The 27,555-nt window shown below is 51.7% G+C and overlaps 9 protein-coding genes across 9 annotated transcripts; 2 read left to right on the top strand and 7 right to left on the bottom strand.

Moving 5' to 3' along the window:
* Window positions 1–49: 49 nt before the first annotated feature.
* On the bottom strand, window positions 50–2,189 carry BCR37DRAFT_383078 (general substrate transporter). The gene has a single exon (XM_040870006.1). The coding sequence runs from the start codon at window positions 1,848–1,850 to the stop codon at window positions 144–146; it is 1,707 nt and encodes a 568-aa protein (XP_040722895.1). The 5' UTR covers window positions 1,851–2,189; the 3' UTR covers window positions 50–143.
* Window positions 2,190–3,913: 1,724 nt separating this feature from the next.
* Window positions 3,914–5,658, bottom strand: BCR37DRAFT_395135 (general substrate transporter; the record flags this gene model as incomplete). Its single annotated transcript, XM_040871581.1, has 2 exons — window positions 3,914–4,319; window positions 4,364–5,658. 2 exons carry the CDS (start codon window positions 5,656–5,658, stop codon window positions 3,914–3,916), a joined length of 1,701 nt encoding a protein of 566 aa, XP_040722894.1.
* A 3,333-nt stretch (window positions 5,659–8,991) lies between these two features.
* On the top strand, window positions 8,992–11,095 carry BCR37DRAFT_371428 (Lipin/Ned1/Smp2-domain-containing protein; the record flags this gene model as incomplete). Its single annotated transcript, XM_040868347.1, has 2 exons — window positions 8,992–9,058; window positions 9,102–11,095. The coding sequence occupies 2 exons, from the start codon at window positions 8,992–8,994 to the stop codon at window positions 11,093–11,095; spliced, it is 2,061 nt and encodes a 686-aa protein (XP_040722893.1).
* Window positions 11,096–11,255: 160 nt separating this feature from the next.
* Window positions 11,256–13,326, top strand: BCR37DRAFT_400735 (acyltransferase family-domain-containing protein; the record flags this gene model as incomplete). The annotated part of the gene is made up of 1 exon (XM_040871818.1): window positions 11,256–13,326. One exon carries the CDS (start codon window positions 11,256–11,258, stop codon window positions 12,864–12,866), a length of 1,611 nt encoding a protein of 536 aa, XP_040722892.1. The 3' UTR covers window positions 12,867–13,326.
* A 2,039-nt stretch (window positions 13,327–15,365) lies between these two features.
* BCR37DRAFT_383068 (L-lysine 6-monooxygenase (NADPH-requiring)-domain-containing protein) lies at window positions 15,366–17,378 on the bottom strand. Its single transcript, XM_040870005.1, has 2 exons — window positions 17,286–17,378; window positions 15,366–17,222 (listed from the first exon to the last, which is right to left on the bottom strand). The coding sequence occupies exon 2, from the start codon at window positions 17,080–17,082 to the stop codon at window positions 15,652–15,654; it is 1,431 nt and encodes a 476-aa protein (XP_040722891.1). The 5' UTR covers window positions 17,083–17,222; window positions 17,286–17,378; the 3' UTR covers window positions 15,366–15,651.
* Window positions 17,379–17,519: 141 nt separating this feature from the next.
* BCR37DRAFT_383067 (triose-phosphate transporter family-domain-containing protein) lies at window positions 17,520–18,929 on the bottom strand. The gene has a single exon (XM_040870004.1). It carries the CDS (start codon window positions 18,871–18,873, stop codon window positions 17,863–17,865), a length of 1,011 nt encoding a protein of 336 aa, XP_040722890.1. The 5' UTR covers window positions 18,874–18,929; the 3' UTR covers window positions 17,520–17,862.
* A 245-nt stretch (window positions 18,930–19,174) lies between these two features.
* Window positions 19,175–22,108, bottom strand: BCR37DRAFT_383065 (uncharacterized protein). Its single transcript, XM_040870003.1, has 3 exons — window positions 20,873–22,108; window positions 20,732–20,835; window positions 19,175–20,694 (listed from the first exon to the last, which is right to left on the bottom strand). The coding sequence occupies exons 1-3, from the start codon at window positions 22,005–22,007 to the stop codon at window positions 19,225–19,227; spliced, it is 2,709 nt and encodes a 902-aa protein (XP_040722889.1). The 5' UTR covers window positions 22,008–22,108; the 3' UTR covers window positions 19,175–19,224.
* A 139-nt stretch (window positions 22,109–22,247) lies between these two features.
* Window positions 22,248–23,686, bottom strand: BCR37DRAFT_403613 (uncharacterized protein; the record flags this gene model as incomplete). Its single annotated transcript, XM_040872015.1, has 3 exons — window positions 22,248–23,096; window positions 23,283–23,636; window positions 23,660–23,686. The coding sequence occupies 3 exons, from the start codon at window positions 23,684–23,686 to the stop codon at window positions 22,248–22,250; spliced, it is 1,230 nt and encodes a 409-aa protein (XP_040722888.1).
* A 316-nt stretch (window positions 23,687–24,002) lies between these two features.
* BCR37DRAFT_160035 (TEA/ATTS domain family-domain-containing protein) lies at window positions 24,003–26,782 on the bottom strand. Its single transcript, XM_040866160.1, has 2 exons — window positions 26,096–26,782; window positions 24,003–26,057 (listed from the first exon to the last, which is right to left on the bottom strand). Exons 1-2 carry the CDS (start codon window positions 26,415–26,417, stop codon window positions 24,088–24,090), a joined length of 2,292 nt encoding a protein of 763 aa, XP_040722887.1. The 5' UTR covers window positions 26,418–26,782; the 3' UTR covers window positions 24,003–24,087.
* Window positions 26,783–27,555: the final 773 nt, after the last annotated feature.

Below are 27,555 nucleotides of genomic sequence, written 5' to 3'. Positions count from 1 at the left end.
AATGGCTTCACATCATCCCAAAGAGTCAGGTCGCAGGTCAAAGGGTCTAGCGATAGTTCAAGTAAATAGTTGACATCTAATGTATAGAAAGGCTAATAAGGGCAGAGAAGCTGCCAAGAAGGTGGCTAAGAAAGAAAGATGCATTAACGCCTGGCCTTGTCATTGCTGTGCACTGACATTGTCTCGACGTGCTGGCCTTCAGACTTTTCGTAGTCGACAACAACAGACTCGTTGTCGCCAGTAGAGCGTGGCAAGTCGCCAGTCTTCCTCATGTTCTTTGACTTCCGGCCAATCTGCCACCAAGGGAAGTTGAAGATGTCCTCCATCTCCTCGAGTGTGTAACCACCGGTCTCTGGGAGGAAGAAGAAGATGTAAACGAGACCAAGTGTGCAGATGACGACGAAGAACCACATGGTTCCAGCTGGGCCGGCACCGCCCTCAGAAGTGGGCAAAAGCATAGCAGGAACGGACTTTGAGTTTCCGTACTGGTTGGCAAAGTGAACAGCCATGATGATAGATGCCGAAAGCGAACGAAGGTGGAGAGGGAAGATCTCAGTGTTGATGAGGTACTGGATAGAGTTGTAACCCATGGCCCAACCGAAACCGTTGATGTAAATGCAAATGACACCCACAACACTGGCGTTCTTGACGGTTGCGCTGTGTGAAGAGCTGATGGATGACTCGTCTGAGATTTCCGGTGCTGCAGTGAGGAATGCGGCAATGTAGAGCATAGAGAGAGTCTGGAGACCGACACCGATGTAGAGCGATCGCTTACGGCCAATGCGGTCAATGAGGAAGAAGGCACAGACCAAAGAGGAAACGAGCTTGACAATACCAAAGACTGCAGTTGCGAGGAGCTTGGTCTCAGTTCCGCGGATACCGAGAAGGGCAAAGTACTCTGGAGCGTAGATAGTGATGGAGTTTGCACCGGACCATTGACCCAAGAGCTGAATCATGATACCAACACCAATCAAACGGAAACGGTTGGAGTGGGTGCCGACAATCTCGAAGATGCGACCACTGAGGGTACGTCCAGACATGATGGCACGCTCCTTCTCAAGGGCCTCAGTGATGGTTGCGATTTCAGATTGCATGAACTCGTGCTCGATTGGCAGGCCACGGAGCTTTGACAGGTTCTTGGCGGCCTGCTCGTGCTTGCCCTTCATGATGAGGAAACGGGGAGACTCAATGGCGAAGATGGAGAGGACGAGAGCCATACCAGCAAACATGACCTGGAGAGTAATTGGAATTTGCCAACGGACGCGGCCAGTCTGGTAGAGTGAAGATCCGTAGTTGGCAAAGTAGGCAAGCATGATACCGAGGTAGACTGAGCCAGAGAACATACCAGAACAAAGACCACGGATTTGACGAGGGGCGACTTCGACGAGGTAAGTAGGACCCACGACGGTGGTCTGACCAATACCGAGACCAGCGAGGGCACGACCAGCGTAAAGCATACCAAGGTTTTGTGCAAAGATCTGGAGCATGACACCACCAATCCAGAGGACACAGAGCTGACGAAGAGCCCATACACGGCCAATTCTGTCTGTAATGGCAAAGGCAATGAAGGCACCACCGATGGAGCAGAGCTGCACCATACCGGCAATGTTACCCTTGGTATCGGCGATCTCCTGGGCAGAGTTCTTCTTTGGGTCCAAGCCGAAGAGGGACTTGAAGTTGGGCGATGCCAACATGCCAGACACGTTACCCTCGTCGAAACCACGGGCAGCTCCAAGGATACCAAAGATCATTGTTCCAAGGAATAGAACAAAGTTGAAGATCTGAGGTGGTGTGCCGACAGCGCTGGCACCGAGCGAGCGCTGGAAAGGTCCTGGCTTGACGTCGCTCATGATGTTTATCTTGTGAGGTGAAGAAGCAATGGATCTAGGCAGGGGAAAAGCCTGGTAGATCTGCTGGATGAGGACCTAGCCGAGGTGCGGACGTGGTCCTCTTTATATAGAGACGAACAAACTGCTGCGCATACTCAGTCCCGGAGTGATGCGGGTGAAGAAAACTGGGGATGAGACCCCGGAGTCGTCCTGGCACTGGGCCTTTCGCGTCCTTGCAGGTCGCCCGACACGAGTATAGCAGCAAGTTCATGGTTGCGCCGCCAAAATACGCAGATGTGGAGGAATTAATTAGGCTGCCTCACATTTTGCAGGTGGGGGGCACTGGGGGCGCTGCGTTTGGACTTCGAGCGGCCGGCATTTGAATCCGAAGACCAAAAGTCAGAGGGATGCGTGAGTCGACGACAAGCGAGCAGGGAAATCTTTGCAGAGCAGCTGCTTTTCTGCTGGCACAGCCTCAAACTATTAGCCTGCTGACAGGGCCAGAGACAAGCGGGTCACACCGGGGTCAGACTCTAGATGCACTGCTGCAAGCAGACATACGACGATCGACGGACAGAGTCAAGTGACGAGCATGCTGCACACCGAACACAAATGGCAGCATGTGGTACCGTGGTACGTATACGCCTTTACGACGATGGTCAAGTGCGCTTCATTCAGTCTGAGTTGTTGGAGCGTTGGGTGATCCTGGATCATGTCGGGTTTGCTAATTCCTGTATTAAGGGGCCCAAAGCCGGCCATCCGCCAACTCTAGTTGCCAATCAGGCAAAGTTGAGTAGGCGTAGCCGCTCAGCGTAGCTGAACACGATCTCTGCCACTCTGGAGCGCGGGCTATTGTATCGTGGTCATGACTCAGCTAGATTATAGATACGACGTACAATTTACGAGATCGATGCGCACTCGCCGCGGCACACCGCACACGCTTGAAGATTCAGGTGCACACTGCACACTGTGACAGGAACAAGCGTCCTTTTCTTGTATTCAGAAGCCTTCTCACTCGGCGTGATGCCGTCAGTAGCTTGGTACAAGTCGTCAGGGTGCATAGTACTAGATCGTGAGTCTTGGGCTGTGGCATCTGAATACGGCTGATCTACGATTCTGACAGCGGCCAGCCCATCCCGCGCTCCTTTCATCTCTACAGCGGCTGGTCAGCACAACAATTTCCACTTTGGGATGCAGCTCGCAGCGACGAGGACAGTGCAAGCGAGGCTCAATTTGTTCAAGTCCAACCTTCACCTTCGAAGGCTCATGAAATCGTGGGCCTCAGGAAATCACGGGAAGCTGGGAACACCAATTGCCAGCCTTCTATAGAGCTCAAGCTTGTTGATTGGCCACCTAAAGATGCGGGCACACCGCGACATATCCGTAGATTGGAAGCATATATGAGACTATTCCTATACGACGTACGGACTGCAACCGTCACTACATATGAATGGGTTCAGCGCATCATTGCATTCAATGCAGTACAATGGCAGCATCATTCGCTAAGTTGCAGAATGGTAGAACCGTAAAAGATGGCCGCAGCAGCCTATGAGAGTAGTTGTAGGCTTGTAATAACTGTTGTACGCGCTGCTGCCAGCCTGCTGGTAGGCAGTGGCAGCCGGCTGCTCTCCCGACTTCACAATGCTCACACGGTCTCAAGGTCACAGCCGAAGAAAGCCCTGGAGTCAAGGCCAAGCCACGATCGGTAGGGCGGGTGCTTACGGAGGGCAAGACTCCGACGATAGACTCGTCATAATAGGTGTCATCTAGACTGATCTAGTGTGAGGCACAAGAGGCACTGAACCGCAGTCACTCAATACAGTGAATGCACTGTGCTGCTGTTCAATGGTCGCGGACTGTTCAGGGACACATCGCAGAGTTGCAGACTTGGTGTAGATCGTGTAGTGCCTTGGCTCTTCGCCGTCGTCAACCTGTGGGCAGGGGCCGAGTCTAGCGAGATGTTCAGATGACACCGATTTGATCCCAAGCTTTCATCAAGAGTAACGCGGAATGCTTGCTAATCAATTTAAGTAAGCTTGTTGATCGTAGAACAGCAAGACAGCTCCAATTCGATGGCTCATGTATTACTTCGTCACATATGCATCATTGCTGCATGTAGACTTTGTCTCAATATGCTGACCTCCAGACTTTTCGCAGTCAACCGACTCCTCTCCGCCTGAAGACCGACGCGAATCTCCAGAACGACGTAGGCTTATTGACCTGCGTCCAATCTGCCACCAGGGAAAGTTGAAGATGTCCTCCATCTCCTCAAGAGTGTAGCCACCAGTTTCTGGCAAGAAGAAGAAGATGTAGATGAGACCGAGGGCGCAAATGACGACGAAGAACCACATTGTTCCAGCTGGTCCAATGCCGCCCTCTGACCTAGGTAAAAGCATGGTGGGCACTGATTTTGAGTTTCCATATTGGTTGGCAAAGTGAACGGCCATGATGATCGACGCAGATAGTGAACGTAGGTGAAGAGGAAAGATTCTAATCGCTGGTTAGCATTGTTTATGTGTAGTGGGCTTGCAAACTCTGAGTTGATGAGGTATTGGATTGAATTGTAACCCATGGCCCAGCCAAAGCCGTTGACGTAGATCATCATGATGCCAAATACGCTGGCATGTCGCACGGCAGCACTGTGGTTTGTCACCTCCGGTGAGGATATTTCTGGAGCCGCAGTAAGGAAGGCTGCGATGTACAGCATTGAGATGGCTTGGAGACCAACTCCAATGTACAGCGAGCGCTTTCGACCGATTCTGTCAATGAGGAAAAAGGCACAGCTGAGAGAGGAAAGGAGCTTGACGACGCCAAAGACTGCAGTCGCCAACAGCCCAGTCTCCGTGCCGTGAATGCCAAGAAGAGAAAAGTACTCAGGCGCGTAGACGGTGATTGAATTTGCGCCGGACCACTGACCCAAGAGCTGAATCATGATTCCAATGCCAAACAAACGGAAACGGTTGGAGTGCGTGCCTACAATCTCAAAGATGCGACCGGTAAGAGTGCGTCCTGACATGATGGCACGCTCCTTCTCAAGAGCATCAGTCACAGTGACAAGCTCTGACTGCATATACTCGTGCTCGATCGGGAGGCCGCGCAGCTTTGACAGGTTCTTGGCGGCTTGTTCGTGCTTACCTTTCATGATGAGAAAACGAGGCGACTCGATGGCAAAAATTGAAAGCACCAATGCCATACCGGCGAATGCAGCTTGGAGGGAAATTGGGATCTGCCACCGAATACGACCCACTTGATGAAGAGCCGACCCATAGTTGGCAAAGTAGGCAAGCATAATGCCAAGGTAGACTGAGCCAGAGAATATGCCGGAACAAAGACCACGGATTTGACGAGGGGCGACTTCAACGAGGTAAGTGGGGCCCACCACAGTCGTTTGACCAATACCAAGGCCAGCGAGGGCGCGGCCGGCATATAGCATGCCAATGTTTTGTGCAAAGATTTGTAGCAAGACACCGCCAATCCAAAGGACACAGAGCTGACGAAGAGCCCACACACGACCAATCCTGTCTGTGATTGTGAAAGCAATGAGAGCACCACCTATAGAGCATATTTGCACCATGCCAGAGATGTTGCCCTTGACATCAGCTACTTGCTGGGCGGTATGCGTGGCGTCTTTCTTGAGACCAAAGAGTGCTTGGAAAGCGGGAGATGCCAACATGCCAGAGATATTGCCCTCGTCAAACCCACGAGCAGCTCCGAGAATGCCAAAAATCGTTGTGCCAAGAAAGAGCACAGAGTTAAAGATCTGAGGTGGTGTACCGATAGCGCTAGCTCCAAGCGAGCGCTGAAAAGGTCCTGGCTTGACATCGGCCATGATTGTGGTGTCTGTCTTGCTAGTGTTGGAGAGGAAGCCTTGCCGCTGGAGAAGGAGCTCCTTATACCCTTTCTCTTCGAGTCAGACGCCAGATATGATTCCAGGGGGACACGAGGGCGAGCGAAGCGACAAACAAACGACATCTTTTAAACGCCGTTTTGCGTTGTTTGGCTAGCTTGCCAAGCTTTTGCACCCCGAGAATGTTCAGGGGGAACCGCAGACCATGGCGTAATTTGCTTCCCCAGAGTCACGATCTGACGATAAATATTTAGCATTGCCAATTTGCCATGTATGGCAGAAGTCAGGGAGCTGTCTTCAGTGCGTTTTTGGCGAGGTTGCGAGCTTTTGCGCGACGAGTTGTCGACATCTATCGGTGCCAAGACAACTGAGCAGGTTACAGAATCGCATCTGGTCATGAAGCCCGAAACAGATCGGCGTTTGCAGCTCCAGCATGTGCAGCAAAGCGACTAGCTATAGGAGACCTCAGACAAGGACATAATGGATCAGCAGGAGCGTATGGGGAGACTCAGGAGTACAAGGCACGCGGGCCTCGGCCGCGGGGTCGTTGTGTACAGTCTCAGCGCGCGTTTGACCTTAAGCAAGCTTTGAGCTGAGAATCAGCTCAGTTGTTGCCGAGACAGAGCAAGCAGCTGGGAATTGAAGTGAGACTCTGTGGAAACAAGTATAACGGAGAAATCAGCGCCCAGGATGTCCAGCTGACTGCAGAGATGATCTCAATGAATCTGAAAGCAAGTGGGTGAGTATGAGAGTGTCGCGGCGCTGTCGCCTGTCGAAGGCCTGACTCGAGGCCCAGGCTGCCCAATGCCCAGCCCAGGTCCAGCCTTTGCGATCGGAGCACCGATACCCGACTTCCTCGCGTCGTTTGACTCGGTTCCAACTTCCAAGTCTGCCGGCTGCAGCCTGAAACTTGGATTTGCCCAAATTTGCCATGCGGGTTTGGTCAGTATCCATCCCACAAGACCCCACATCAAAAGCAGACGGGCCGCTTAATCTTGACGCGCGTGTCGTCGAATGGTCGTTTGCATTACGATCGTAAGAACCGCGACCGGGACTAGTGCTCTGCAAGACTGCAACTGCAAGTCTGCAAGACTGTGACTAGCTAGGCCAAATCGGACGGATCGAACCGATACAGATCTAACCGCACTGTGCCTGCAGCCGGGTAGACGATCAAGTTGATCGGACATGCTGGCGATCCGATCGCTTCTCGGAGACTCACTCCGAACTTCGGACAGCGCTCACTGCTCAGAGTGACAGAGCCTCAGAAGTCAGAACCTGAGGCTCAGGCACAGCAAGCTCGCGCTGTTACGCCGCTGTAGCAGACTAGCAGTGCCGCTGCAGGATGCAGTGGCCTGTTGTTGGTTGGGCAGACTCGGTACTCTCGAATCTCGACCCTCGAGTCTCCCCGACCCTCGAGTCTCGAGTCTTGACTCAGGGTCTCTCGAGGAATAAGTCTCTACTGCGTAGACACAATCGGATCTGCAGCTGGAGCGCGTGTAGGAGGAGATCAAAATGGGTTCTGGGGCTGAAAGAGACTGTGGCGTTGACCAACTACTCAGATAGCAGTGTAACCTACCGTTACCTACGTACAATATCAATCATGGATCGTGGCTGCCAAGGCAATGAGCTGTGCCTCTAGCTAATCTAGATCTGCGGATCAACTAGCGCGGCATGAGTGGCAGTGAGTAGATTCGACGGCCTGTCGCGATGCACGACGCACGACTTATGAATCACACCTCACAAGTCGGCCTCACACAATATGATGGCGGGAGATCTGAACGGAGCATGCAGATTCGCAGAGTCGCAGGAGTTGCTTCGTGAATTGTAGGCTTTGTGCCAAGTTTGTAGCCTAAGTGGCAGGGCCTACCTGGCCACACGATCTCTAGAACTGCAGTGTACGGTGATTTCGCACTCGGTCATCAAGATGATCTGTGTGGGCCACGCGGCCATTGCGGGTCCAATGCGGGAAACGAGGTTGGCCTAGTCAGTAGCCAGTGGTCACCGTAGCGAGTACTACTCGATTTTGCGTTTGAGAGGGGCCCGCAAATTTCGCCCATCGGTACCCAAGATGTTCGCTGAAGCAATATTTATTCAGTTCAATATCAATACGCAGTCAACGCAGTTCTTTCCAATTTAGGTTCTCGAGCGGTGCGGTGTCTGTGCAGGTGGCAGGCAAGCCCAGCTCTTGTCAGTTGTCACTGGAGGGAGGCGCATATGAGGTGATCAGCCTCCGCGACGGCTTGTACTGGACAGACAGACTTTGCAAATTCCAAGAGCTGAAGAAGCGCAGCTTCCAAGAAAGGTCCCAAAAATTCAGGCTCGTCTACTTCTTGCCCATGAAAGTTCGACACGAATGGCTTGATCTACTATTCCACTCGACCTGATCCGAGCTTTCTAGAGCCAGACTGGTGCATCGAAGACAGCGACCAAATGCCGGACTTGAGCTGAGTGCACATGTGAATGTGAAGGTGGTATGAGCTGAACAAGTCGAACCAAAGTGTATCGAAATCCAGGCGGTCGTGAACAAGAATTTCAATTCGAAAGCATTGTCCGCTTCTTCCGACCAGACGAATTCGGTGTCGTTAGCCTCGGGCAATTGGTACGAGAGCTTTGTGATTTTTGCTGTAACTGCGCATGAAACTGCAACAGTAGTTGGCAAAGCCACAGAAGCCTTGAACATCGTGGATTGATTTCAACTGCAACCAGGAGGTGATAGTTGCGACTTTGGCAGGGTCCATGGTGATGCTGGATGGAGAAACGATGTAGCCCAAGAGTTGCACAGTTGTGACGTCAAACAGACACGTTTCCAAGACATCTTTGCAAACGCTGTCATTAAGGGACAACTCCCACTACTTCCTGTCGAGCACATTGTAGGTCCATAGAGTCCTGTTTGCAATCAAGAACGCAGTGAGCACCCAGCTTGGTCTCTACCACTCTTGCAGCAAGTAGACCTCACCAGCTTGGTCTGAAGCATGCGTTTGCTTGAGCATGTATCCACTTTCTTATGTCTTGCGACTAGCAGGCTTTGCGGTTGTATCTTGGAGAGGTTAGATAGCTGGTCGAGCAATGAGCATAGATATTTGCGACACTGGCGGGCATCACTATTGCCTGTCTTGTGAGACTGCAGCTGATACAGAGCAACGCCTAAGCTGTTGTAAGTTGTGGTGGTAGAGAGTCGCTGGATGTTGCAGTCTTGGCGGGTGGGCCGAATCACATGATCATGACACACCAACTGCAATCCACTTCTACTGCTGCCGCTAGCTACGTAACTCCATCTGCAGTTGCTTGTTACTGAGCTCGTGCAGCGGGTCTGTCATGAATCTCGTTGGACGAGCCATAGGCTCCGTCTCAAAGACCTGGAATTCCATCAACCCGGCGACACGTGAGTCAATCACCGATACCCAATTCCCCCACTAACGCTACAGTCTCTGGCGCCATCGATGTGATTGTCGTGGAACAACAGGATGGTGATCTTGCATGTTCGCCCTTTCACGTACGCTTTGGCAAGTTCCAGCTGCTGAGGCCAAGCGAGAAGAAGGTGGAATTTCGCATCAACGAAGAGAAAGTGGAGTATGGCATGAAATTGGGTGATGGCGGCGAGGCCTTTTTCGTCTTTCAAACAGACAGTGATGTTCCGGAGGATTTACAAACGTCGCCTCTCGTGAGTCCTGTTGCGAGTCCCACGGGACGGTCATCGTCGCCCTTGCCGGAGCCTGAATTCTTTGAACTGAACGAGCAACAACAGCAGCACATACGGGCGAGTAGTGCGGGGGCCAGTGATGCGCCACTCGAGCTTGGGAACCTCAATGAGCGTCACTTGGAGCGTCCGATCACACCTACTTCAGAGCCAGACAGAAGACCACGCTCCGGCGATTGGGGAGCTTTTGATTTGAGTGCGCGGCCCGATTCCCCAGCAATTTCTGAACCAATTGGCAAGAGTCGGCGGCATACAGTCAATGCGTCAGATCCAAATGCTGGTCTTGAAATGCTCAAAACATATCCCGCGGGGACTCTGGCGGATATCAAGCTGCGGAGCGATTTGAGCATGAGTACACAAAATGCCATCCAGAAGGCTGAGGAGTTGCTCAAAAAGTTGGCTCTTGAGGATATACCGACGCATGTGACAGATGCAGGTGATATTATGCTTGACATGCATGGCTACAAGAGTCACGACGATGATTTTACTCAAATGGGGAGTATATCTGACCACATTATTGCAGGTGAAGAGTTGACATCAGAAGGCAAGTCACTTGTGTCAGCGGATGAGCGAGGCAACTTGTGGATCTACGCAACAGAAGAGACCAAGCAGTACGCACAGAGCATTCGTTCCAACTCGCCAGTCCCAGAAGATCAAGAGGGCCCCAAGATGCCGACTCTGCACAAAGTCACGAGTGATCCATCGCCTTTTGCAAACCAGAATGAAAAGTCGGATTCGCCCAATTATGCCAAGACACTGCGGTTGACATCCGATCAGCTCAGAGGTCTCAAGCTGAAAGACGGAGAGAACAGCATGTCCTTCAAGGTAGGCAAGAGTGTCTGCACGGCATCTCTCTTCTTTTGGAAGTTTGACACGCCCATTGTCATTTCAGACATTGATGGCACCATCACCAAGTCTGATGCGCTAGGTCATCTGCTCAACATGGTAGGCCGCGACTGGACTCACCCTGGCGTTGCCAAGCTGTACACAGATATCGCTAACAATGGCTATCATTGGCTTTACTTGTCTTCCAGGTCTGTTGGCCAAGCAGACACAACGAGAAATTACCTACGGTCTATTGTGCAGGACAAGTACAAGCTTCCTCATGGTCCCGTCATTCTATCGCCTGATCGACTCATGGCAGCGCTGCGGCGAGAAGTGATTTTACGCAAACCCGAAGTCTTCAAGATGCAGTGTCTGCGAGATTTGCAAAATCTCTTTGGTAAGGAAAACAAGCCTTTCCACGCAGGCTTCGGTAATCGGATCACGGATGCTATTTCATATCGTTATGTGGATGTTCGGTCGTCTCGCATCTTCACAATCAACTCTTATGGAGATGTACAGATGGAGCTTCTTCAATTTGCTGGCTACAAGGTCTCCTATATCAGCATGAATGATCTTGTGGATCACTTCTTCCCGCCGGTCAAGAGCACAAGTGTCAAGGAAGAGAGCGACTATACAGATTTTACATTCTGGCGGCCGCCTGTGCCTGCTTTTGCCTTTTCTGATGATGAAGATGAGGAGGACAATGCAAAAGACGATGCAGAAGATGGCGGAAGCTCTGATCAAGACTATCATCCAAGTGAAATGGGCGAAGACGACCAGGATGGAGGCAGCAGTGGCGAGGAAACTTCAGCTGAAGACTTGCGTGAGGAGGTCGCCCAGCTCAGAAGTGATGCACAGCAGCATGAATCGCAGCAGCCGCAGCAGCAGCAGGTGTAGCTGTAGGATGACAAGACTTCGACTGTACTTGTTCAGATTCGGAATTTAAACGCGCCTCCACTCGGGGAATTTGTACAGCAGCCACGAACCAAATACATCCACGACCTCGTACAAAGTCTAAGCCATAGAGCACAAGTGTCCGAGTCTCTGTTGATTTTGCATGCAAAACGCTTCTGATGCGGATCGAGTGGATCTCAAGACGCTGAACCAGATGGATGATGCTGCAATAGAGCTGCGCGACTTTGACGGTGGTAACAACGTGCAAATGGCATTCGCAAAGACACACGGCGCGAGCGACCATACGCTGTTTGCGCGCCTCAAGTCCCTGTTTCAACCTACTACATCGACTGAGGAACTACGACCGACGGCTTGGCTGGATTGTTTGCGCGGTATTGCAGCAATCTTGGTGGTCTTTCATCATTGGAATGGCCATTTCGTCGAAGTCAATGCTGCATACATGGCAATCCCCAATTTTGACTTTGTGTCACCTACTGGGGAGGCGACTCGTCCGCCATATTCGGGGTTTTTCCGTCTACCAGGATTCAAGCTGCTAGTCGGTTCAGGACCAACCATGGTGTGCATCTTTTTCATGGCCAGTGGATGGGTCTTGACGCAAAGCAGCCTGCGTCACATTCAAAGTCAAGGACTTCTGCTCGAGTCAGATGCGGAAAGCAACAAGTCCAAAGAGGACGTTCAGCGAGCAACGGATGCTCACCAGGCTAAAGTGCTCGTCAATTTGAGCAGTGCCACTTTTCGTCGCGGCATTCGACTGTACCTACCAGTGGCGCTTCATGGATTCATCGGCATGATCCTCGTCTTGCTCAGATTACGCAACCACGATGCCTACTTTCCACAACCGAACGATGGCAATGTCCTTTGGCACTTGCTCGAGTGGGCCAGATCTACGACTTCTTTGCTCAACCCTTTCGCATATCGCGTAGATATGACAGACCTTGGTCATCGCTATGAATGGGTATTGTGGACCTTGCCGTTGGAATTCTACGGAAGTCTCGTATGTTTCGTCGTCACCCTCAGTCTTGCGCGTACAACCAATGCCATCAAACGCCGAAGCTTTATCGCATTCATCTCTATCTGGGCGCTTCTTGTCAAATCATGGTGGGCGAGCAACTTCTTGGCCGGTATGCTGCTTGCCGATTTTACGTTGATGCATTATCCTCCCTTCGCGAGCAGCAAACCACAGCGCTCGTCAAGACGCATGTCCCTGCTCGGCAAACTTGTCTTTGCGTTGGCTTTATACCTATCAAGTGCTCCAATTAGAGTTCAAGACTGGTACACGAATCCTGGATACGAATGGCTCCATCACATCCTCTCCGAAGAGAGAGTCCCTCGGTATACTCAATCAGCCGGCGCCTTTCTCATGCTCGTTTGCTTTGCCTACAGTCCTAAATGGCAAGCACGCCTAACAAGACTTCCTGCCGTACGCTGGGCCGGTCGATGCAGTTTCAGTCTCTATCTTTGCCACATTGAACTCTACGACTGTCTAGGAACCTTTGTCAAGACGTTCCTTGTTGGGAAGTTTGAGGCACCAGATCGCCCTGTGGGCGCTGGATTCGATATCTCGCTACGAGAGCCTGATCCAGATGACTTCCTTCCTGGATGGCTGAGACTATCGCTTGGCTGGTTGTGCTTCATGCTCATCTTGTGGCCTTGCTTGATTGTCGTTGCAACGTTACACGCAAAATACGTCGATGCGAATGTAGTGCGTTTCGCAAGATGGGTAGAGAGACGCTTCATCAGGCACTCGCTTTAGATGACAAAAAGCATAGAGAGGTGGCAAGCAGCGAGGCCATTGAATGAACTCAACTTGCTATGACTAGTGAAAACACTTTGACCAATGTATTTGATGAGCAGGAAGCCTGTTTGGCTGCATGACCTCTATCCGTGGGGTAATATGAGATACACGAGCAGGCACGAGGAAAGCGGTATCTGGCTGACTGATGCCTCCGCCGCAAGTGACGATCTAAATAAACGGGAAGTTCGAAGAGACCGATGCAGTCTTGGGGTTACGCTGCGTAACAGTGCTGATGATGATATTTGTCGCATCACCTGTTGTGGCGGATTACCTTGTGACGTAGGTACTAAAACAGTTGGATGAAGTCAATGCTTGCTTGATACCATCAAGAGTATCATGGTTGCCATGAACAACGATACCAAAAGTGTCAAGGGCCCAAACCCGGTACGCTAAACTGCTCCGTAACAAACCTTCCGTGCCATCTGATCGTCTGCCGGGAAGCGCAACAACCGCAACAACAGGAGACCTCAAATATCACCATCCATTGCGGGTCAGTCGGCCACATGCTGTAATCCTGCAAGCAGGAAGGCGGTGCTATGGAGGCTAGGGCCCAAGCGCCTATGCAGCACCGCGAGAGATCACCAAGTCTCGTGGAAGACCACGCTTGCGTTGCAACGAGTCCGAAAATGCTTCTGAGAAAGCTTTGACCATTGACTACGGTGCTACTTCGCACATGACTCCAATAAATGACATGATGACCGGCTTCTCTGTTAAGGAAGCCGGTACCATGGTCAATTTTGGCAGCGGGTGGTTGCAATGCGGTGGCTCCGGGACGGTTGCTCTGCTATGCCAGACAACGCCGGTTTGACATGCAAAAACGTCCTCTCTATCCCAATACTAGAGCAGAATCTTTTATTAGTCGGTTCTTTCGAGGAGACCGGCCACGGCGTGTAGTTCCATCGCGATACCGGCACCCAAATTTCCAAAGACGCCCAGATCGTCGCCATGGGCATGCGCGTTGACAAAGCTAGCATCCTCGACGGGGCCGCTATCGCCCCTTGACCAGAGCTCGACGACTCATTGCACATATGACACCGCGGCCTGGATGGCTTCTTCGGGGGTCATACCCACAGGGATGACTGGTTCGGATGACATGAGTTGTACGGGTGTTGTTGTCTAGTGCCTCCGAAGTAGACTCGACCAGCTCTGCCTCGTACCTCTTGCTGACGTCTCAGCTTCCAACGTACCTCCGTCAATCCCCTTCGAGCCCAGTCGTTACACTTTGGTGAATCTATACCAGAGTCTACAACACCAGACAACAACACCCGTACAGCTCATGTCATCCGAACTAGTCATCCCTGTGGGTATGACCCCCGAAGAAGCCATCCAGGCCGTGGCCACCGAACAGCACCAATTTCACCAACTTCGTACACAGGTAGAATTGCTACCACCTAACAGTCTTGTTGTCTAGTGTCTCTGAAGTAGACTCGACCAGCTCTGCCTCGTACCTCGTGCTGACGTCTCAGCTTCCAACGTACCTCCGTCAATCCCCTTCGAGCCCAGTTCGCGCAGATGTCTTTGGAAATAAGACTCTTTTTCACAGCGTTGTCAAAGGTTTGCCAAAGAACTAATGCACAATGCCAGTCTTTGAAGTGCGTGGCAAGACTTTAGAACTCAATTCCATTGGCGGAGTGAACAGTCTTAATGCCGTTTAGATGCCGCTTATGCGAGAATCAATGCTTTTCCAAGTCTATAAGGAGACAGTGAGAGCTGTGGAATCTTTGCTTAGGACAAAGATTGTCTAGACGTACTTGGTCTGATCGTCGACAATGACGAGGAAAGGACGCGGACCGTCAATGGTAAGAGACTTCATTGGTCCAGCAATGCCGACGTGAAGGAGAGCTAGATTTTTCGGTCGTGATCGTCGAGCTGGGAGCGAGAGAAGAATGTACAGCCTTGCCTTGCGAGCAATCAGTACAGTCGAGGCGGTCGGAGAACGTAAATTTTGGGAATTCTTTGACAACGCTGTGCAGAGTCTTCATTTACCTCAACAATATATGTCCGAGGCGACGATGCCATTCGAGGGCAGTGTTGTCAAACTTCTCGACAGAGAAGAGTACTCGCTGAGGTAAAGGGGCGATAGCAGCACCGACCAAGATGCTTGCTTTGCCAACTCGTTTGCCTGTTGCGACAATCTGACCTTCTTTGAAAATTTGGGTACCGGTATCGCGATGGAACCATACACCGTGGCCTGACTCTTCAAAAGCATCGACTGACACGAGATTCTCCTCTAGTTTGGGTACATAGAGGACGTTTTTGCAGGTCAAATCGGCCTTGTCTGGGATAGCAAAAGTTACCGTCCCGAAGTCTCCACACTGCAACCAACCGCTGCCAGTCTTGATCATGGTGCCGGCTTTCTTGTCAGAAAAGTCGGTCATTCATGTCGTTCATTAGAGTCATATGCGAAGTTGCACCGTAGTCAATCATACAAGCTGCTTCCTCAGGAGCATTTTCGGACTTGCTCCAGAAGCTGCAATTTACTCTACGATCTTTACTTATGGCCTAGAAAGGTGAGCAATTGAAACAGGTTTCAAGCTGAGACTTTGTGTCCAGATTCTGCGAATAGGACTAGAAAGTATTGCTAAGTATTTCCAAGAAGAGCGCAAGCTTGACGGCTATCGTACAATTGCATGTCAGTCCAGCTTACAGATTCGTGGTGCGCCTGCAGGAAGAAAACATACTCAACAGGTAGTCGTCAGTTGTGATAAGGGGTCATGAAAGGCTAGCAGCCTAGCACGGCCATCTAGTATGCCGAGTCTGGCGTAGGCGCTCTCTCGGACCCATAGTCAGAGTCTGACACCCCTTCAACAGATCTGGTCAAGTCTGCTGATGCAACTTTACCATTGCTTTGCATGACGCCCATCCGCTCGCCAATGTCTTCAACGACTTCCATGCCGCGCGTAGATAGGACGGATAGCAGGGTATCGCTAAGCCCGTGTGAGGCCTCACACAGACCTTGTAAGTAAATACCCGCCGCATTCTCATCTCGCCGTACAACGCGATACCGCCGGTCAACCACGGGTCGATCTGCATTTTCATTCCAGGTGACATCGCTAAAGTTGCGCAAGACCTGCTTGTGGAAAGTACGTTGGTAGCCAGTCGCTGCAAATACATAGTCGTATTGATCGACACGCTTTTCGCCAGTCAGCGAGTCTCGTGTGGCAATCTCGATACAGGCATCGTCGCCTTTACCGGCAGGCTCAATACGCTCAATGACAGTATTAGGCGAAAGTCGATGTATCTTCTGATGGCCTGGCAACTCTTGCATGTAAAGGTGCTTGTACATCTCCTCGAGCAAGTGTAATCGAACGACAGAGTAATTTGTTGCTTTTGACTCTTGAATGAGTGACTTGCGCGCCTCCTCAGGCATGCCATACCACTTATCAATACGCACTGATGGATCAAATATTTCATTGACAAAGGGAGAGTCATCAGAGGGTTTGAGTGCCCCTGCACGAAACTTGAGATCCACCAAGTCTTCTGGGAAGGTCTTTGTAAGATGTGTCCAAATCTCAGCGGCCGATTGACCAGCGCCGATAACGCAAAAGCCGCGTTTCGCCCGACCGCCTGGCAAGGAAGCTTGAAGACCAGGCAATCGTTTGATGAATTGAGAACTGTGCATCAAGCGTGGATGCTCTTGAGGGAACTGAGCAGGCAGATATGGCTGACCGCCTGTGCAAATGATGACATTGCGAGCATAGTAGACTTGTTCTGAAAAGGTATCTGTAGTTGATGCTGTCGAAGCCGTCACCTTGAGTACTGCCGGATCTTGTGTCTGCTCCATCGCCTTAACTTTGGTATTATACTTGACGCCACCAGTCGCATCAATCTTTTTAGCGGCCCAATGCATGTAATCCTGATACTCCTCGCGTTGCGGCAAAAAGGTATCAAGGTTGAGAAATTTAACAAGTCTGCCTTGCTCAAAGAGATAGTTCAGAAATGTGAACTCAGACTTTGGATCTCGCAAGGTGGCGAGGTCTTTGAGGAATGAAATTTGCATTGATGCGCCGGGGATGAGCATGCCTGGATGCCATTTGAAGTCATCTTGCTGCTCAAGTGCGACAAATGATAGAACCTTCTTCTCATGTGCTGCAACGGCGATGGCGAGGCCTGCTGGCCCGAAGCCGACGAGTAGAAAGTCGTGAATAGTCGTATTGGTCATGGCCGGTTGCATGTTGCACAAAACTTGGCCGCCTTTAAAGTGACAAAATGATCGCTAATGCGCCAACAAGAAGAATGACAGCTGTGTTTATTGGCCTGCTAAGTACAAGGCAGGTTGAATTAACGTTGAGCTTCAGGCGCAGGTTGTGTCTGGCGGGTAGTTAGCTAAACCAAATTTCATTGCGGGCGCTTTGGCGTCATGATTCAATCTACCAGATGGTCGATCCCGCGTCTGCTGGTCGATACGACGGTGACTTGCTAGGTGAAGTGAGGAGGAGGAGGGAGAGAACGCTGCAAGTGAGCAGGCAGTGATTGCTATATAGCTATCCATACTCGAGCCGATGCATAAGCCTTATTTCGACGTCACCGATCCACCGCATCATTATCGAAATTGATCTTACGGCTCAGCCGTGTCTTGAAGCACAAGTGAAATTCAATGACAACCAAGACCTGATGGCCAGACAAGCAGCAGATACCCTCGACTCTCTGAGATATTGCAGGCAATAACGTTCCATACAGCCGGCTACTTTCGTGAAGCATGTAGAGACAACGCTGTCAGGATGAAGTCTGACAAAAATCGAAGCCGCTTGTGGGGCCCGCACCGCAGATCATCTCGGATGCGACAGCATGCAGTATAATCGCATGGTCTTGCGTGCCCAGGTATGTAGTCGTCGTCTCGTGTATCCTTCACGTACTCGTCACTCGCTCGAGGCAGTGCATTGCGATGGTAGTCGATCTTCGGGACAGTCTCGGACCCACAGCACCTCCGAGCGCGGGATTAATCGCTATCAGATCAACGTTGCGGGTAGACAGTCTCAATACCTTCTGCCTGATCACCACGCAATGGTACTGACTCTGCCAAACGACCTTCTTGTTCATCCGAGACAGCCTGCTTGACCTTCTTACGCATGCTTCTGAATCGCAACACATTATAGAGCGCAATCCCCAGAATAGTAACAAACAGACCAGAAAGGTTGAGAAGAGTGAGGGCATCGCCATAAATGACGGCTGAAGCGCCAATAGTCAGGACTTCTTTCAAGATACCAGCAACAGAGAGTGTGACAACACTGGTTCGTTGAATCAAGCCAAATTCTGAAGCTGTCATGAGAAAGGCGAGAATACTAGGGAACAGTAGAATCGGTATTGCCATAAGGCCACGGCTATGCCAGAGCTCAGCTTTGATGAGTGCCACAGGTCCTTCTAGGATCATTGCAATCATGAAAAGCGACGTAAACATGATGGGCGCCAGATGGTAGATGGAAGAGAATGGATTGGCAGTAGATGGGTTCTCCTTGAGCAGAATTTGTGTCAGAGCCCAGCGTAGACCGCCCAGACAGCTAGCTGTCATGACAAGCAAGAAACCTTCTAGAACAAAGCGAGTCTCGTGCGCTACCATGAGAACAACGCCAGCAGTGATGATTGCAATGACAAGCACCAGGCTTGCACGAAGCCTTTCCAGCTTGAAGAGAAACGCAAAAAGCAAGACGAATGCAAGTGATGAAGACTTGCACATGGTATAGAATGCAAGCGTAATGGTCTTCAGACTAGCATTGGAAAAGCCAATGTCGAGACCTGTCGCAACACCGCACGGTCCGATACGTGTACCATAGTCTTTGAGTGTCAAGCTGTGGCTCTTTGGCGGTTTGAAGCGTGGCAGCAATTGCAACACCATCCAGCTACCCAGAAACTGCACAACCATATGGACAGAAGTTGTGAAGAGCGGGAAGGGAAAGTTGAGGTTGTCGCGACCGTTGTTGTTTGGATGCTTGCTAAACATCCACTTGTTGTAGAGCGAAAGTGCCATACTCAATGTGAACCAAGCAACAACGAGGAGTGCATTGATGACTAGCTTCTGCACGAGTATGCGATGGATCTGTGCTTTCGTTGGCGCTGCAGATGGGATGTGGTCCGTCTCTGATGCCGAGCTACGCCTGCTGTGCGCGTCATCCTCCTCTCCAGACAGAACAGCATCGAACGAATTGCGCTGCGGAGGCTGGCCATCAGAGCGCCTGCCAGTCTCTGATAGCCTCGACATGCGCACTGGATCCAGATTGGCGAGCCTGCGCCAAGTTGAGCTAGTTCTGTGTGGAGTTGCAGTTGCAGTCGCATCGTTAAACTTGGCATCTACAGAATTCAATCTTCAACAGTCACATCTTCACCTCCCCTTACTCTGCTTGCTCGCAATCTCAGCAGCCTGCATCAGAACGGCCAGACGAATACGTTCCTGCTCAATAGCTTCTTGCAGTTGCATCCCAGCCAAATCTGTGACAGGCGCGCGTTCGCCTGTATTTGATTGCGCGCCAGTCCTGCTCGAGAGCCATTGCCACAAGTCTCCTTCTTCTCTCGCCCAGCGATCTGACGAAGCAAGTGGCACACCCTCACCACCCAAGCGACCGTGTCTCGAAAGAGCGTGAATGGAACGCTGCATGCGAAACATGGTGAACATCATACCGAGCAAGAGGACCACCAACAAAACAGTCAAATTGATATGCGACAAGAGCCCCAAAAACCTTGACAAAGGACCCGCATTGATATCACCTGCTGCGTTTGCGTTTGTTGAAGGCGCCTGTCCTTCCTCGTCTGCTGCAGATTTGCCACGAGGCCTTGTACTCTTCTTGGTACGTTTTCGCTTGACGCCACTCGATACTTCACTGCGTACAGCGTCCACCAGCTGTGTCCAGTAATCAATCTGTCCAGAGGTCGATGCCTTTTCAATGGGCGCTTTGATCCATGAAGACTTGGACCACTCGATATTACAATGACAAACGACACGCGTACCGTTGCGCGGCGCCCACATCAAACATACGCGCGTCTTGATGACAAACGCATCACCACTCGGTACATCAGGGCTTGTAGTGTTCGTTGTCACTTGTACGGCCTTGTCAAAGTCATACAGATCGACCGTATCATCGATGAGGCAACGAGTCTGTTTAGGACCAATAGGCCCAGATAGTGGCTTCACGTAGGAGATCTTGCGTGATTTGCCCTTCCCAGGCTCTGGCAGCCCAGCAACCTTGACATCAAGAAGTTTTTGGTTTTGCTCCAAAAAGTCCCTCATAAAAGCGGCGTCTGGCCCAAACAACAACTGGCATACTTGACCCAGAGGTGCATCGACAGTTTGGTCAATGAGCGCTCTTGGGAATTTACTAGTATCGCCCAATCCTAGAGCTTCAGTCGGCGCATGTTCGCGAGGACCAGGAAAGTCAGCAGCCGGTGCGTCTCCTCCATCACCCTTCTCTGAAGCAGCTGGCCGCTGTGGTGAGGTAGTCGTCAGCATGGGTGAACTACTGTGTCGAGACATGGTATCCTCCTCTACCGCAAATTCATGATCACTATCTTGCACGGAACTGTCAGAGTGTTCATCATCCTCGTCACCAGAACCGTTCGTACTGTTGTCATCTGATTCATCCTCGACTGGTGCAATTTCGACGCCATGGGGAGTTGTCTGGATGGCAGGATGTGTCAGGCGCCAAATGCTGATGATGAGCTCGTAAGTGGTCTCACGAGAGATGAACGAAGCAAAAACGTGCTTAGCAGACCGTGTAGCAAGCTGGATAGCATTTGGAAAGATCCCAGCAGTCGAGCGCTTTTCAATCGAAACAATGTCGTTGAAGGCAATCACGAGCTAGCATTAGCAGGATAGAGATGAGCTGGCAGCATACATTGGTCACCCAACCGAAGATGTTGGAGTTGAAGCAAATGTGACTTTCCGAGACGTACATACGACCGTGCACCAAAATCTCTTTTTGTAAAGCACAGCCATAATCTAGCATTAGCATAACTCTAAATCAGCGGGGATTCACCATCAAGTAGGTAGTCACCCTCAGGCACACTGCGAAAGGTGGCGTGAAATTCACGATTCCGCTTATTTGATGCAACAGCAAATCCTGTGATCTTTTGTGGTTGTCCAGTCGTTTCATGAGGCCCATAGATCGCTGACGCATTGGATTCACGACGTCGACGGCTCATCAGACTACCAGATCGCATCTCTCTGTTCTTTGTGGGTTCTAGTGAGTTGTTTGGTGAGATTTCCTCTGCAATGCGAGCGACACGACCATTACCAGGAGGCAGCGTCGATGACCTCGCTGGTGGCGATAGTGTCTGATCCTGTGCAGATTTCTCAGCGTCAAGCACGTGAGAGTCCCCGAAGGAAGCATCACCTGTTGTCTTGGAAGGTGTCGAGTGGTCTTCATGGGGCTGCGTGCCAAGCACAGAGTGTGCCACATTCAGCACTGAACTCAAGAATCCACCAGCTGTACTCGATGTAGCCATACTCGAAGCAGATGCGAAATGTCCACCAGCAGGTTGTAGACTGCCTGCACTACCGGGTGTTTGGCCACCTGGCATGATCGGCGGCGATGACTCGCTATACGCTTCTTCTGAGCGTTGCGTCGGTTCAATGGGCCGTACAGGGGTGACATGACTGCGCATATCTTGTAGTGTTGGCGGCTTGGATAGCACAGGATCTGCCAGTGCCGGCTGGGAGACTCCAGATGCAGGTCGTTTGACATCGCCGGTGCGTGGGCGTGAGGGCGATGATGGTCTTGAACGCGGTGTTGCAGGACGACCGCGATCAGGCGTCACTGTATCGCCTCCCGACGCTGGTGATGAGAGGGAGATACTTGTCGGGACGAGACCCGCTGTACGTTGCATGGTCGCTGCATGCAGTGAACCCAAGTCTGGCGCCATGGGTGGGGCGCGCTCAATACCCAGACTCACAGATCGACGTTGGATGTTATCGCCGTACTCCCCTGGTTGCGCGACTTGCGGGTGACGCGACGAAGTAGGCGAGTGGTCGTGATGCTTCTTCGGGCCAATCTTCTTGAGCTTCTCACGAAGTGTCTTCTTGGAGCCGGATGAATTGGTGATGCTACTGCCGTCGCCTTGCTGTTGGGCTGGCTGGCTGGATGTGGAAGAGTTGGAACGCAATCTTGGCATGCTCACATGTAGCGCATGGAAGTGTGGACAGGAAGCTGATGATGTGGTCCGGGTCGTGCTAGATGCCGGGTCGCGTCGCTGCTGTCTGTGCTCTTGTGTCGTCGTCGTCGTCGTCGCGGGTAAAATCTAAACACGCAGCAGGGACGAGCAAGGGGCAGAAGTACAGTAGCGGATAGTAGATAGTAGATGAATGGATGTGCAGGCTACGGCAGACGCTAGAACAAGACAAAGCACTTGACATCAAGCATGGCCCCTGTTACGCTGAATCAGGGCAAACCTCAGCACCACCTCGAACGTCGTCACCACCACACTGATGGCAATCAGCAAAATCACAATCCAGGTAATCTTCGTCATGGTGTCATCTGCAATACTGTCAGACAGCAGGCTGATCATATCGTGCAACACCGTCGTCCTTGAGTTGAGCAGCACAATGCGTCCCTTGAGCTCCAGGTAATCGCGCACAGCCGAGTAGAGCGGCATGAGTGTTGGTTCGGACTCCCAGAAGAAGTCTGGCGTGTCCAGGATGTTGGACGAAAGATTTACGTCCACCCTCAACTTGAATAGCTGACCTGACATGCGCATCACTTGCGGTTTGGTCATGCTCAGTTCTCCTGTCGTTGCCAATTTGCGAGGAACATGCGCAGCAGCCGCCATACTATCATCCATGCGTCCTTCAAACAACGACAATTTGACAGACTGCGCAATCGCGTGCGACATGGCCATTTTGATGAAGTGATCAGCAGAACGCAACGTAATCATGTCATTGAAAATACGCGGACGTCGTGTATTCGGCGAGTACTCGAAATGGAATTCTTCAGTCTCGACATCACGGTCCGGCAAAGGTCTACTCATCAGCGTCCGATCCATAGCGAATGTTAAGTCTGCTAGGATGTTACGTTCCTGACGTTCAGAAAAGTTCCAAAAGACGACGACGCCGTAGGAGAGGATGAAGAGTTCAGCGCACTGGTACATGGCTGGTAGATCAGCTGCTGTTGGATTAGAGCCCCGTCGATTGATATATTTGGCGCGCTCCTTTGATTCTGCTTCAGCCTGGTCAGGCAAATCTTCTGTAGCCACAGCCTCTTCATGCTGTTCGAGATACACCTGATCTGATGTGAATGGTTCCGCATCTTGCACATGTGGCTCATTGGAAGTCGACAGTCTCGACGGTGCATCGATGAATTCATCACCATGATCGCGTCTCTCTGTCGCATCAATCTGTCTATCCAGGATGTTCTCTCCCTCTGATGTTTTGAGCGGCGGTCCACTGCGTACGCGACAACCTTCTTCATCGCCGCTCAGCAGTGGTAGCGAGTAGGCCGCATACAACAAGTCATCATATATTCTCGGCTTGACATGATGCTTCTCCCTCAGAAACGTCGCAGTTTTGGCAAGCCTAAACATATCGGCAATACAATACGCCGTGACACGAGGTAAATGACGCTCCTCACGATGCTCTTTTGTTAAGCGCTCAGAGACGGATCGTTTCGGCTTCAATGCAGGCCTCGCTGATTCCTCACCACTCGCATTCGGCGGCGGTGAATCATTTTCATCATCCGAGTCATCGGGTCCTGTAACGCCATCCGTCTCTGGGATAAAGACCACCTTTTCCGAGTTTTTCGTCGTGCGCTGGGGTTGTGATTGTCGCGCACCGACGCCAGCAGCAGAGCCACTCGCATAGCTTGAACCAGCCTGTCCACGCTTATCCTTCGGTATGAGTGGTGAAGCGCCCGCAAAGGCAACAGCAGGCGTTCGTTTGCGGACACTGGGCACTTGATCCACACTCGCTAGTAAGTTCTCCACACTCACACTGCGAAGCCGGGATGGTGGCATTTGTAGTTTCGCTACAGGACCGCGTTTTGGTCTGTAGACATTGCCAGACTCATGCCCTGCGCTTGAACTCTTCCTCATGCCTGCCTCCAAGTCTGTGTTGTGTGCTGCACTCTGTCGACTTCTGCTCTCGTCATAAAATCAGAAAATCAGATGGGCAAAAAATGGAGACTACAACTAGCAGATGAGAGATATGGAAAGCAAGAGCCTCGAGCGAAAGGAAAGCAGAAGGAGAAAAGGACAAGATACCCTAGTGCTGTAAAGGAAAGAAGCCAAGACGTGGCATGCCATCGTCGTAGTCCGCCACAGGTGCAGAGAGGCTCAGCGAAGCCGGTGTAGCAGACGCTGTCCGTGATGGCGGTGCAGGCCTTGGCTTCACCAAAAATACATCCGGTGCGACAGATGAAGGGATCTCTGGCGGACAAAGCTGTGGCGTAGTCATCGCAGTGGAGACTGTGCCGAAACAATCGTCGCTAGCAATTTGAAAGTCAGTCTGTAGGTAGCCAGCTGATTCAGGCAACGTCCAGTCAATAAAATTGCCATCCCAAGTCTCCACGTTGGAACCAACAGGACTCGGGTGCCAAGTTGGTGCGCTGAACGAACGGCTCATGGGCGGTGCGCCGCCATTGACCACAGCACCAGGCGCACCAGCAACAAGATGCATAGGCGGTTGTGTCGACGCATACTGCGACATGGGGTTATAGGTTAGATTCGCAGGACTGCTCAGAGGCATCTCATCATAATGGCCAGCATAGTACTCGAGTTGACTCACCACTTGATGCGGAGGCGCACTTGGCAGCTGCTGCGCTTTTTGCAACCTGGCAGGCGGCGGTGCTCGGTGTGGTTGATGATATGCCTGCGCTTGTATGCGCGGTTGCGATGTAGTGGGTAAATAGCGAGGGCGGACAGCATCCGGTGGACCATGGTAGGCAATAAACTCCGTCTCACGCGGTTTTGCGGGTTGCGATGGGACAGAGGCTAAGCTGAAGCTGCGCTGTAGATGCGCCCCTGCAGGTAGCATGCGTGGCCTGACAGGCTTGACGCGTGGAATGGTGTTTGACATGGAGGCAGATCTAACCATGAGTGCTGGACGAATGGGTTGCGTCGCTTTCTTTGGTACGGCAATGCGTGTCACAGTTGTTTCTCCAGGACGCGATCCAGTACTCAAGTCAAACTCCCACAAGAGCAAACAAATTGGACGACTAGGCTCGAGCGCTGTCTCGATGGTACCAATTTGCTGTGTCATGGTCACACCAGCAATAGCAATCTCAGCATCACGCTCAAATTTGCGTGCTCGCTCATCCTCGTCATCTTCCCTGATACCGGTGCAAGACAAGCCAGAGAGGAACGCTGCCCAAAAATCAGTCGCAAACGGAACAGAAGCTCTGGCGTGGACTTGTCGTCTCATCAGGCCAGACACATCATCGCGGGCTTCCTCCATATCCATTGTGACGCGCTGTTTAAGTTCAAGCACCCTGTTGCCCATTGAATAGACACGCGTCGTGCAAGTCCATTCTTCACGCGCATCAGACAGCTGCGCTGCAAGGGCAAGATGGGTCCTCAGTACAACTTGCGCTTCGCCTGCCAAATCAAGTGATCTAGGCAATAACAAACCAGCACGCATCCTGAAAATTGGCGACTGTGCACCGCTTGGCTCTTCGAGCATCTGAGAGAGTGTAGGAAAGCGGGACGGCCAATTGAAGAGCTCCTCCAATGGCGACACACCTATCCGCACAGGTTGCTGTAGCTTTGTGTAAACGGCAAAGGTCTCGGCATGTTTATCCTCGGGCTTCTTGCACGTTGCCCAGATGCAAAAGTCCTCGACGCGAACCACTTTGACATTGTCCTGTGCAAAGACAGGCGTGCGTGCGCGAGTCACCTGGCACAATGGAGACGTCTGGTCCAATCGCGCACTGAGTAGTGGTTTAGCAGAAAAAGGCGTAGGAATGGTGGTCGTGGGAGACAATGACAGCAGCTTCTCCACGTCATACTCTGCAGTCGGGTCCTCCCCCGCCCCTGGGATGTCAGCGACCAGCGCTACGAAGAGTGCATCGTCGCGTCGAAGATGCTTGAGGACCTGAATGTGTGAAGAGACTTGCTTCCTTGTTCGCGTTTTGCCAGTACGCCGAAAGATGTACTCAGCAATCAACTCGTTGCGCCCACATGGTTTGCCGTGAATTTCTACCTTCCGGCGACCTAATTTAGGCATTCTGCGAAGTGCTGCTGTTAGAAGTGCTTGTTTTGAAAAGTGTTCGTACCATCCATGAATGCGGCCTCAACTTCTGGACCCCATACGGCATCCTCATCCGCCGAGACGCGTTTTGTTGTTGACTGGAAAGGCTCAGCAGAGAGCGGTGCCGAGCGCTGTCCATCGATTTTTCGGTGCTTTTTGTTTTGATTCGGGTGCTCTGGCGTGGTAAAGTCATGGACAGAGTGCGGCCGCGGAGGGATGTTGATGCTCAAATCACCCAGTGCGCGCTTCTTGGTAGACGAGGGCGGCGTCAGGTCTATAGGCGACAGAAGCAGCTTCCGCGCTGGCGTCCGCGTTCTGTTGCTGATGGACTCGGCCTTGACAGACATACTGAAGATGTGAGAACTTCCCGAGTTGTCACACGTTGCGCAATGATAGAGACTGTCAAGAAGAGGTCCTGGTCTGTGTCAACTGACCTGAAGGCAAGGTAGTAAAAGAGTGTCGGTCCGCGAAGGTTTGCGGTAAAAGAGTGTGTTGGGTCCTGAAGGTAGAACGCGTCTGTCCAAGATACCCGGGGACGTGAGTTGGCTGGTGTGAGAAGGCGAGGTGCAGGCCCTGTGCGTGGGAGGAGACGCAGGTAGCCAGGGACCTTTTTTGTTTTTGTGTGCAAGTGTGAGTGCAGTGTGCACTGTGCAGGCAGTTGTGCAGGGGAAGTGCGCACTGTGTGGGTGAAGCCCACGAGGAGTTGATGGGAAGATTAAAGCTTCACTCCGATGTCTCGGCTTTGAACTCTAGCCGCAGCCGCAGCCGATGACGATGGCCGAAGCCTTAAGCTTTCTCGAGCTCAATTCACGCCCTTGGGCAATGGCACTCTGTTCGAGTAACGCTCAGGCCTGCGATCGTACAGCTCGCCAGGAGAATCTTCGGAGATGTACTCGTTTATGATTGAAACTAGCCAGAACAAGCTTAAGCGGGCTCGATGTAACACAGAAGTATTAAATAGCGTATTCAGTAGACCGAGGCAATTGAAGATTCTAAGCTTTACAGCAGACGCTGTGCTGTTGAGAGCTACTACTAGACAGAGCTGAGCGGTAGCTACAAGGTTGCGCTAGACTCCTAGCTAGCTGCAGGATACTGATGACGACAAGGAGCGAGGAGTGCAGTTCAACAGCAGCGCGCCGTTGCGGATGTCAACAAAGCGCGCACGCGAACAATCGAGGAGGCAGGCCGCAGGAAACACGAAATCACGCGCGTCGTCGCGCTCCTGATTGGCAACGGCCACAAAGGAGGCCGGCTCTAGAACTGCAGCGCCGATGACCTGCATTCAGTGCATTGGCTTCGAAGTTCAATTGTCTTGTGACACCTACGATCCAAATATGAGGCCTTAGTCTGTGCAGTGTCGAGCCAGTCATGGCTGTCAGTCACCACTGCACATCTTCACAAGCTTGCAATTGCTTCAACTGTTCAACATGATTCGAGCCTGATGTAGTTGCCACAGTCACCCCAGGGCTAGCATGACGACGACGA

Source organism: Protomyces lactucae-debilis (genome assembly GCF_002105105.1).
Source record: "Protomyces lactucae-debilis strain 12-1054 chromosome Unknown BCR37scaffold_21, whole genome shotgun sequence".
Classification (NCBI taxonomy): Eukaryota; Fungi; Ascomycota; class Taphrinomycetes; order Taphrinales; family Protomycetaceae; genus Protomyces; species Protomyces lactucae-debilis.
Note: the sequence above shows the minus strand (reverse complement) of the source record. Positions and strands in the feature narration are given on the sequence as shown.

Excerpts from the sequence above, each read along its gene's own strand:
- BCR37DRAFT_383065 (XM_040870003.1), bottom strand. The coding sequence starts at position 22,007 with ATGCCAAGATTGCGTTCCAACTCTTCCACATCCAGCCAGCCAGCCCAA. Across the intron at positions 20,836-20,872 it reads GGGTGACTACCTACTTGATG|ATTATGGCTGTGCTTTACAA; the intron begins GTGAATCCCCGC and ends TGCTAATGCTAG. Across the intron at positions 20,695-20,731 it reads TCTTCGGTTGGGTGACCAAT|CTCGTGATTGCCTTCAACGA; the intron begins GTATGCTGCCAG and ends TGCTAATGCTAG.
- BCR37DRAFT_160035 (XM_040866160.1), bottom strand. The coding sequence starts at position 26,417 with ATGTCTGTCAAGGCCGAGTCCATCAGCAACAGAACGCGGACGCCAGCG. Across the intron at positions 26,058-26,095 it reads TGAGGCCGCATTCATGGATG|CACTTCGCAGAATGCCTAAA; the intron begins GTACGAACACTT and ends TTCTAACAGCAG.
- BCR37DRAFT_383078 (XM_040870006.1), bottom strand. The coding sequence starts at position 1,850 with ATGAGCGACGTCAAGCCAGGACCTTTCCAGCGCTCGCTCGGTGCCAGC.
- BCR37DRAFT_383067 (XM_040870004.1), bottom strand. The coding sequence starts at position 18,873 with ATGGCACTTTCGCTCTACAACAAGTGGATGTTTAGCAAGCATCCAAAC.
- BCR37DRAFT_383068 (XM_040870005.1), bottom strand. The coding sequence starts at position 17,082 with ATGCAACCGGCCATGACCAATACGACTATTCACGACTTTCTACTCGTC.